Source organism: Tetrahymena thermophila (assembly GCF_000189635.1).
Source record: "Tetrahymena thermophila SB210 genomic scaffold scf_8254561, whole genome shotgun sequence".
In the NCBI taxonomy this organism is placed as follows: Eukaryota; Ciliophora; class Oligohymenophorea; order Hymenostomatida; family Tetrahymenidae; genus Tetrahymena; species Tetrahymena thermophila.
The window spans coordinates 1-9,656 of NW_002476332.1; the positions used below are offsets into that span (position 1 = coordinate 1).

At 20.7% G+C, this 9,656-nt stretch overlaps 5 protein-coding genes across 5 annotated transcripts in view; 1 reads left to right on the top strand and 4 right to left on the bottom strand. All coding sequences in view use genetic code 6, as the record gives it.

The window, feature by feature from the left end:
• Positions 1-35: 35 nt before the first annotated feature.
• TTHERM_001476528 (cyclic nucleotide-binding domain protein) lies at positions 36-1,546 on the bottom strand (the record flags this gene model as incomplete). Its single annotated transcript, XM_012798772.1, has 5 exons — positions 36-156; positions 420-509; positions 774-863; positions 1,127-1,216; positions 1,476-1,546. 5 exons carry the CDS (start codon positions 1,544-1,546, stop codon positions 36-38), a joined length of 462 nt encoding a protein of 153 aa, XP_012654226.1.
• Positions 1,547-3,036: 1,490 nt separating this feature from the next.
• On the bottom strand, positions 3,037-4,380 carry TTHERM_001476529 (Von willebrand factor type A (vWA) domain was originally protein; the record flags this gene model as incomplete). The annotated part of the gene is made up of 1 exon (XM_012798773.1): positions 3,037-4,380. The coding sequence occupies one exon, from the start codon at positions 4,378-4,380 to the stop codon at positions 3,037-3,039; it is 1,344 nt and encodes a 447-aa protein (XP_012654227.1).
• A 53-nt stretch (positions 4,381-4,433) lies between these two features.
• TTHERM_01476530 (von willebrand factor type A domain protein) lies at positions 4,434-5,105 on the bottom strand (the record flags this gene model as incomplete). The annotated part of the gene is made up of 1 exon (XM_001020694.2): positions 4,434-5,105. One exon carries the CDS (start codon positions 5,103-5,105, stop codon positions 4,434-4,436), a length of 672 nt encoding a protein of 223 aa, XP_001020694.2.
• A 3,143-nt stretch (positions 5,106-8,248) lies between these two features.
• On the top strand, positions 8,249-9,189 carry TTHERM_001476532 (transmembrane protein, putative; the record flags this gene model as incomplete). The annotated part of the gene is made up of 2 exons (XM_012798774.1): positions 8,249-8,372; positions 8,435-9,189. The coding sequence occupies 2 exons, from the start codon at positions 8,249-8,251 to the stop codon at positions 9,187-9,189; spliced, it is 879 nt and encodes a 292-aa protein (XP_012654228.1).
• A 387-nt stretch (positions 9,190-9,576) lies between these two features.
• TTHERM_01476540 (REJ domain protein) overlaps positions 9,577-9,656 on the bottom strand; it is a gene marked incomplete at both ends in the record, with an annotated part of 4,425 nt that continues 4,345 nt past the window's right edge. The window contains one exon of the mRNA XM_001020695.3: positions 9,577-9,656. This exon is cut by the window's right edge and continues 631 nt beyond it. Within this exon, the coding sequence (XP_001020695.3) occupies positions 9,577-9,656 (80 nt within the window).

The following is a 9,656-nucleotide window of genomic DNA, read 5'->3' on the forward strand; positions in this document are numbered from 1 at the left end:
TTTGTTGTTTTTAATTAGTTTTTAAAATTAAAATATCACAATCCAAAACAAATAAACTGTTTTTACCGAAGATTAAGTGTCAAATTTGAGAGATTAATGCAATTTGCTAAAGCAGAACCTAAGCCTGATGCACCCATTGCACCAATTTAATTGTTACTTTTTAAATATTGAAGAAAAAGTATCTCATTAAATAGTTAATTAGAAGGAAAAAATGAAGAAAAAATATGAAATAATAAATAAGATTAATTAATTAATAATAAAAGCAAAATTTAAAATAAAATGATGAGCTAAATTAACAAAGAAAGAAAGAACAAAAAAAGCAAGTACAATAAAAAGAAAAAGAAAAAAGAGCTTTGTTGTTTTAAATTAATTTTTATAATTAAAAATATCACAATCCAAAACAAATAAACAGTTTTTACCAAAGATTAAGTGTCAAATTTGAGAGATTAATGCAATTTGCTAAAGCAGAACCTAAGCCTGATGCACCTTCATCACCAATTTAATTGTAACTTTTTAAATATTGAAGAAAAAATATATCATTAAATAGTTAATTAGAAGGAAAAAATGAAGAAAAAATATGAAATAATAAATAAGATTAATTAATTAATAATAAAAGCAAAATTTGAAAATAAAATGATGAGCTAAATTAACAAAGAAAGAAAGAACAAAAAAAGCAAGTACAATAAAAAGAAAAAGAAAAAAGAGCTTTGTTGTTTTAAATTAGTGTTTATAATTAAAAATATCACAATCCAAAACAAATAAACTGTTTTTACCGAAGATTAAGTGTCAAATTTGAGAGATTAATGCAATTTGCTAAAGCAGAACCTAAGCCTGATGCACCTTCATCACCAATTTAATTGTAACTTTTTAAATATTGAAGAAAAAATATATCATTAAATAGTTAATTAGAAGGAAAAAATGAAGAAAAAATATGAAATAATAAATAAGATTAATTAATTAATAATAAAAGAAAAATTTGAAAATAAAATGATGAGCTAAATTAACAAAGAAAGAAAGAACTAAAAAGCAAGCACAATAAAAAGAAAAAGAAAAATGAGCTTTGTTGTTTTTAATTAGTTTTTATAATTAAAAATATCACAATCCAAAACAAATAAACTGTTTTTACTAAAGGTTAAGTGTCAAATTAGAGAGATTAATACAATTTGTTAAAGCAGAACCTAAGCCTGATGCACCCATTGCACCAATTTAATTGTAACTTTTTAAATATTGAAGAAAAAATATATCATTAAATAGTTAATTAGAAGGAAAAAATGAAGAAAAAATATGAAATAATAAGATTAATTAATTAATAATAAAAGAAAAATTTGAAAATAAAATGATGAGCTAAATTAACAAAGAAAGAAAGAACTAAAAAGCAAGCACAATAAAAAGAAAAAGAAAAATGAGCTTTGTTGTTTTTAATTAGTTTTTATAATTAAAAATATCACAATCCAAAACAAATAAACTGTTTTTACTAAAGGTTAAGTGTCAAATTTAAGAGATTAATGCAATTTGCTAAAGCAGAACCTAAGCCTGATGCACCCATTGCACCAATTTAATTCTCACTTTTTAAATATTGAAGAAAAATATATCATTAAATAGTTAATATGAATGAAAAAATGAAGAAAAAATATGAAATAATAAGATTAATTAATAATTGATAAAATGAACAAAGAATTAAAAAATAAGAAATCATAATAAAAAGAAAAAGGAAAACAAATCAAATAAATTAAAAGAACTCTAATGTTTTAAATTAACTTTTATAATTAAAAATATAATAAAGTAAAACAAATAAATAGCTTTTATTAAGTGTAAGTTTTGATAGCAAAAATGAAGAAAAAATATCAAATAATAAAAAATGAATAATAAATAAATAATTAAAAATTGAAATTAAAATTAAGTTAAAATAGCTAAAAAATTTAAGTTTTAATAAAAATCAATAAATAATGATGATAATTTCTTTTGTATAAATTTTTTATTTAAATCAATTTAAAATTAAATATACAAAAATATTAATAATAATAAAAATAATATTTTTTAATTAAATATACCGAAGATTAATATGGAGAACCTAATGAGATAAAAGTGAAGAGCTTTTAAACTTTTTTTATTAATTAATATAAATTTAAAATATATTAGTAAAAAAATTAATAATTACTTCTTCTAAGCTATAGTAATATTTAATCTATTATATCATTTTTTTTTTTTTGAAAAATATTGAATAGCAGTTTATGAAATTTATTTAATTAATTAATAATAAATGGATAAAAAGAACAAATAAATATAATAATTAATTAATTATCAAATATTAATTTATATATTTGGTTTTATGAAGAGTATCACATTCACAATTTAAACTTAATATTTTTATTTAAAACATATACTTAAAAATATAGTAGGAATTAAAGACAGCCAGTTATTTATTTAGTAATATTTGAAAAAAATCTGGTAGTTAATGTTCTTAAGGATTATAAAAATAATGTTTATCAGTAGATTTTTCTGTTTTAGCTCTGTAATTTTAGGAATATTTATAATATTTCTAATTATAGCATTATACCATACAAAAAAAAATTTCATGGTTTGCCTGACACTTATTATGAAATATATTTTTTATTTATTTATTTATTAAAAAATCTAATTTATATATATATTTTATAATAGAATTATAATTAATTAATAATTTATATTTATTATAATTTCAAAAATAAATAAGTGACATCCAAACTACGAAATTTTTGAATGGAATCTTGCTATACATGGAAATTAAAAATAAACATTGAATAATTGTAAATTAATTTTTATTTGTAAATAATCTTCTAAATTTAAATCATATTTAACAACATAAAGTAAATGTAATAAAAGGATATTTAATAAAAGATAAAATAAATTTTTTTTTTAGATATTCATTTTTGCTAATATTTGTAAATATATTAAATATATATTTTGTAAAATAACTTTTTTTGCATCGATATCATATTAAGTTGAAGATAATTTCTTTTTAACTTATTAAGCAATCAAATTACTATATAATTATATTCAATAATGATTATTATAATATTGTTATTATTATGGCTATTATATAAGCTATTGTTATTATTACTACTATTACTACTGCTATTATTAATAGATTTGCTATTGTGGGTTTTGTAATAACTGGATTGTTTATTGAGGTAATTATTAAGGTTTATTCCAAACTTATTATTACTTTTGCTATTGTTATTATTAAACCATTTATCTTTAAAGAGGTATTTAATACATATCATTCAACCTTACTGCCTATGATTATTAGTTATAATGACTAACACATTGTTAATATGCTTAATACCTACCTTGAATTTAGTATACTTAAGGTTGCACGTTTTATTAACATTAAACTAAATCATCTTTAAGTACTTAGAGCTTAGCCTAGTTTTTAGGATGTGATTTTTCTATCTATTTTAACATATCTGATAATAGATATTGTCCTTGATTGTATTGATTTTTATCAGCATATTTGATGGCTTCTTCAATAGCTTAAGCTGTCTTTACTCTGATGTAGTTAAATTCAACATTATCATTAATTTCTGAATCTTATGCTACTTATTCATTATCTGTAAACAGAGTCAAAACTAATTTACTCTCTTTTAATGTTTGTAACATTGAATCAACAGGGCGCGCAGTCAATTAAACATTTATTGTCTCTAAATTTCTTTCAAAATCTTATAACTCTTTAATCTCAAATTTTGGAATAGTCATTTCAAATATGAAATCTTTAGAAACTCCTGAGAAAATTTAGTTAATATTAATCCTTAATTCTTAGTTTTGATTAATAATCTTCCACATATGACCATAAGTCTTTGAGACATAAGAGTTTTTGAAGAATTTTTTAAATAATTAATTTTATCTGTTAATTTCAATTTTAATAGTGAGGTCTTAGGCTACAACTGAGAACAAACCGCCAAGCGCATCGATGAAAAATTCATCAACTTAATCATTTTTTTCAACAAAATAGAAACTACCATCTTTAATTTAAGCAATTTTTTGCATAAGAGGACAATCATGATCACTACCAAAACTAAATGAGTGAATAGTGAAACTCTCTTCCTGTAGCTATTAGTAGGTTATTTTCAAGAGATTTTTTATTTTGGTATCAGCCCCATCATCTTGGCCATCTGAAAGTAAGAAAATTGAACTCACTGAATTCTTTTTTTTTCTACTTTGTAAGATTTAAAATGCAATTTCTAAGCCACTAGTAATATTTGTACCACCATATGCTTTAATTGAATTTGTTATAGCTTAAAGAGTTTCTTTATTTAAATTGCTAACTTTTTTTAGCCCACAAAGCTGTTTGGCATAACTGTTAAATGTGATTAATGACAATCTATCATTCTCATTAAGCATCTCAAGAAGTTAAAGTATAGTATTTTTAACATTTTCTATTTTTGAGCAGCCGCTCATAGATTCAGAGTTATCAATTATGCAAACCAAATCAAGATTTGGTCTACCTATTAATGATTTGATTCAACTTCCATATAGTTTGTCTAGTCTAAGGTTTTGACTGAAACCATAACTGGAATTGTCTAATCTTGATTTTTATTGAACTAGAAGTGCTTATGTAAAGTTTTTACGTCTAAAAAGAGTCCTTTTTCAAGATTATATATTTTCTTTTTATTATTTTTTTAAATTACTACCTCTTAAATTGAATCTTCTTTTTACATTTCTGCATATTTTTCTGCTGATATATTATGGTAGAAATGTAAATAAAATTATGTTAGACATAATTATTATCCCATTCCAGATGGTATCTAATGTTATGCAAACACTTATTAAGGCAATTATGGATTAGGTGGTAATAATTGAAGTTATTATTTTCTTTTTTTCTAAGAGCTATTACTGTTATTATATTTTTCGGATTTAGGCTTTGTAATTTTTTTAACTTTCTCAAAAGTTTAGGTTTATTCTATTGATTACAAAGATTAGCTTTATGAAGGCTATTATGCTGATTTATTATCTTTTTATTGGTTACTAGTTTGATTGGGTATCATAGAACTAAAATTTTGTTAGATTATTTAGATTTCTAAATATTTTTTAAAATCTTTGCTTTTTTGTTAATTAAAAATAATCATTAATATTATCTTTTCTCAATTTATTTATAAATAAATCTTGCGTCTCCTTCAAATTTATTAAATTCTGATTAATATTATTCAATGATTCAAATAATTGATTTCGCTGTGTCTCCTGTAGTTTTTTTACAAAAAATAAGCAATCTAAATATTTTTAAATAAACAGAAAACAAAATATTTTAAAATATAAATTTTAGTTGTTATTATTTTTTATTTTTAGATAAAGTAAAATACAATAAATTAATAATAAGTAATATAAGTGAGTGTCTATTATAACCAATTTCGTTTATGATTCTGATTAGGTTAAAAAAAATAATTTTATAATTAAATTTAAAAACAAAATAAAATACAAAGTAACAAAAAATTATTAACTTTTTAAAAAAAATTTACTTAATTCTAATTTAAATTTAAATCATTATTTAATTATAAAAAAATATTTTATTATTTTAAATAATAATTAAAATTTGAGAAAACAAAAAATTATAAATACTTTTTTAATTAATTTTTTAAAAATAATATTAAGACACCATTTTTCAATCAAACATTTAAAAGTCGAGTGTCTTAATTAAGGAGAATTTACGGTATATTATCTATTAAGTTAGATAATAATTCTATACATTATAACTATTTATCCTTTATATTATCATCTTCACTTTGTTTCACATACACAGAATAATGTTTATCAAGTAAGTCATTTTTTATATTCAATTTTATGTTTGAATAATTCTTTTGTTTTGATTCTTTAGTGAATTCTTTAAAATCTTTTAATTGTTAGATGTAAATTCAAAATCAAAAATTTTAACAAAGGGAATTTCTGTGATCTTATAATGTTTTTAGAATTTGATCTTTGTTCCTTTATTGGATATTTATCGACTGATAAATTTTCTTCTTCATAACGATATTTTAAATAATTGATTAATTTTTCTTATTATGTTGAGAAATAATTTAAACAATTTTTACAGTTAAGATTTATTAATTTAGGTCTAGTATTAAACACTAAGCTATTAATTCCTTCTTATTTTATCAATCAAATCATACTCTTTGCTAATATTGTAATGCTAACTCTTAATAATTAAAAAATTTATTTTAAATCTTCCAAAGTTTTAAATTTAACATTTTATCCTCTTTTTCTTAACTAAATAAAATCAAATTATTTGATATATTACTTTGTATATCGCTTATAGGCACGAAATAAATTTTATCTTAATATGAAGAATAGATTATTTTTTAATCTTATAATTATACTTTATTTATTTGGAATTTAAATTTTATTTAAAGCATTCTTGAAAATTATTTGTAAAATAGTTAAATAGTGTATTTAAGTATACTTTTAGGTGAATCAATATTCTCCTTTTTTTATTCTTACTTACTTAACTATCGATGATACTCAAAAGTTATATTAATTATTGTAATAAAATTGATTTGATCGAATATTTATAATAGAACTTTTAATAATACATTTTTTTAATTTTCATTTTCATAAAATATTATTAATTTTTATTATGTGTTTCTTTATGTAATTCCCTATTCTACTAATATTGTTTATTAGTTAGTATGTTATAAATTAGCATAGACTACTTGTTTTATATTGTATGCCATATGTTTAGACTATCATACAAAATATTAAAGGCTAGAATAAAAAATAAAAATTTCTATTAATTAATAATTTAGTTTTTAATACTTTAAAAAAAAAATTAATGATTGATGCTTTTGATTAATTTTTAAAATAATTGAATTTGATGAAAATATATTTTGTTTAATAGGTCATAATTTATTTTATTTTAAACTTAATTTGATGAAATTTAATTAAATTAATTTTGCATATTTTGAATAATGATTTTTTAAAAGATGAACATTTATATTTAAAATTTATTTTGCCTATTTAACCTAATCATCAAATTAATTTAATAAAACATAAAAAAGACATAATTAAATAGAAAAAATGAGAAAATAAATAAAAAACATATAAATATAATTTTCTTATTATCTAAATTAGGAAATTTTGAGAAAAACACAAAAAACTTAACCTTTTCGATGAGTGGAGTTTCGTAGAAATTATTCTAAAAGTATTTATTTTAAAATAAAGATAAATATTGAATTTAATCACAATAATGTAGGAACAAGTTGATGATATTTAAAATTCTACATTAATTATTTTAAATTAAATATAATAATAGAATTATACTAAGTTTTAAAAAAAGTAAATTAAAAAGTTAATATTTTTAAAGTAAAAAACAAAAAACATAAAAACACAAATTTCGCTCAAACATCTATATTAAGTATTGTTTCTTTTAAATCAAATAAATTATATAGTTTAACAAAAATACTTTTGGGTTGATTGCATTTAATGTATTTTTGAATCAACTAGATCATAAAAAATGATTTTATTAATTCTATGAATACCATTTCTGTTAAAAAGGATACTATAAATAGGATTATAAACTAATTTGACTCACTTGGAGTTTTATTACTAGACACTGCTAAAATAGCATAGTAATAAAGTAAACTTATAACTATTTGCAAAATTAGAGATATGATTTTACCTATTGAACCCATTTTGAATGTAAGTGTAATTCCAAAAAATATAATTTTCATTAATGAGCTGTTAATTATGGCTATTATTACCTGTTAAATGAGCAAATTATAACCTTAGAATATTATTGAAATAACTAATGTGTGTATAGTTTTTAAGTAAAGCAGAGTGAATCTTAATGGTCTTGAAAGGACATTATCAGAAATGTAAATAATACTAAAAAATTAATGTAAAATTGCTACCTTTTTTGATTTGGGAAGTTATAAGTAAACATTGATTTTTTAAATTTCTTCTTCAGTTTAAACCTCTTTGATTTATGTTTATGAGTTTTTTTGAACTTGGATTCTTTCAACAATTTAAGAGTTTAATTATTATTTAATTACTTGTTATTAATCAGATCCAGCCTTCTCTTAGTTCATTTCAATATTTTGTTCTTAAAATAGCTATAAGTTTCTTTGGGTTTGATATGTTTATAAACTAAAAGTTTTTTATCTTTTTCTTTTTCTATTATCTACTTTTAAATCAAAATCTGATTAAATCTATTTGTTTTACTAAATTTCGCGCTAGACATTTTCATTACTTTTAATCTAATGAACAGTAAGAAAATGCTAGAATGCATCATTATTTATTAATTAGGAAGTTTTGCAATTATTTAAGTTATTTTCATCAATATGTTATTATTGTATTATCTACTCTTATTACTATTAGTCATTTTGTTCTTCAATATGAATTTTTGTGTAATCTTTTTTTATTGAGTGTTTATCTAATATTTATCCAATTATAAATAAAAAAATTTAAGCCAGTGTGAACATTATCAATAGCCAAAATACTATATACATATAAAAGTTATCAAAGCCTGCTATGCTTTATAATCCTTCTTTTCCAAATACTGTCTTCAAATTTTAATTTTTTAAGAACAAGTCATCAATATCTTCAATAATAGTTGTTGGTTTTTAGGATTCACACAAGCAGATGTAATTATTTTAAGTATTATTATGGATGTCGCAATTTGATTTGCTCCATTAAAGATTACTCTATTAGAGACATGTCATATTATATAACATACTAGAATTTGTATTATTAAACTAGTAAATAATCGTAGACTGGTTTAAGGTTGTATAAGAAGAAGAAGTAGTAGAAGAAGAATTATAAATCTATGGTGTTATTACTTCATTCTTAGAGTAAGTGAAGTTTTAACTAATATTTTTGAATTACTATGTGTACGCCTAGAATTCTGTGGTATTTTCATAAATATTCTTCTTATAAATATTTGTTGAAATACTAAATATGCTAGTTTAATTTTCAGAATTATAGTCATCGATACTTAGAGCGTATTTATATAGGTTTTTCTAAGTTATTTTATCTGATAAAAGATTGGATAAGTCGCCATTTAGAATAATTTGTCCTTAGTTTGGTAAGCTAATATTACTAAGCAAGTTTCCAATTTAACTTGATATTTTATCGTAGGATTAAAAATCTTCCTATGAATTCATACTAGACAAAGTAACGCTTGAGTTTAAAATTTTAAAAGAATCTACGATATTTTAAATATGAATATCGTTGTTTTGTTGTAAATGACTAAGATTACTACTTTGTATGCTTGAATTAGTATTTTGAAGTATTGTTTACACTTAACCAAATATATTATTTTTCTATTTGGCAAAATTGTTTTATTATGATGAGCTAAAGATTAAATATGATAACTAAGCAGTTACTTTGTTCGCAAATGTCGACAAAAGGGAGAATTTAGGTATTTAGAGAGATAATTGCTATATATTTTAAATCATTATACTTGCGAAATCATTCAATTATTATGAAAGCTAATTGCTTTTACTGATGTCTTCTGCTATGATGCTTAAAGTCACTAGTTAGTTATTGACTTAATTATTTGAGCTTTATAGAGCTTATGAAGTGAGTTGATTGACCAGTTAATAATATTCGTCAGCTGTTTTTTTCTATGCTTAACCATTATTATAGAAGATGTATTATAAACTCCTAGGTAAGAATCCATAGCCTATGCC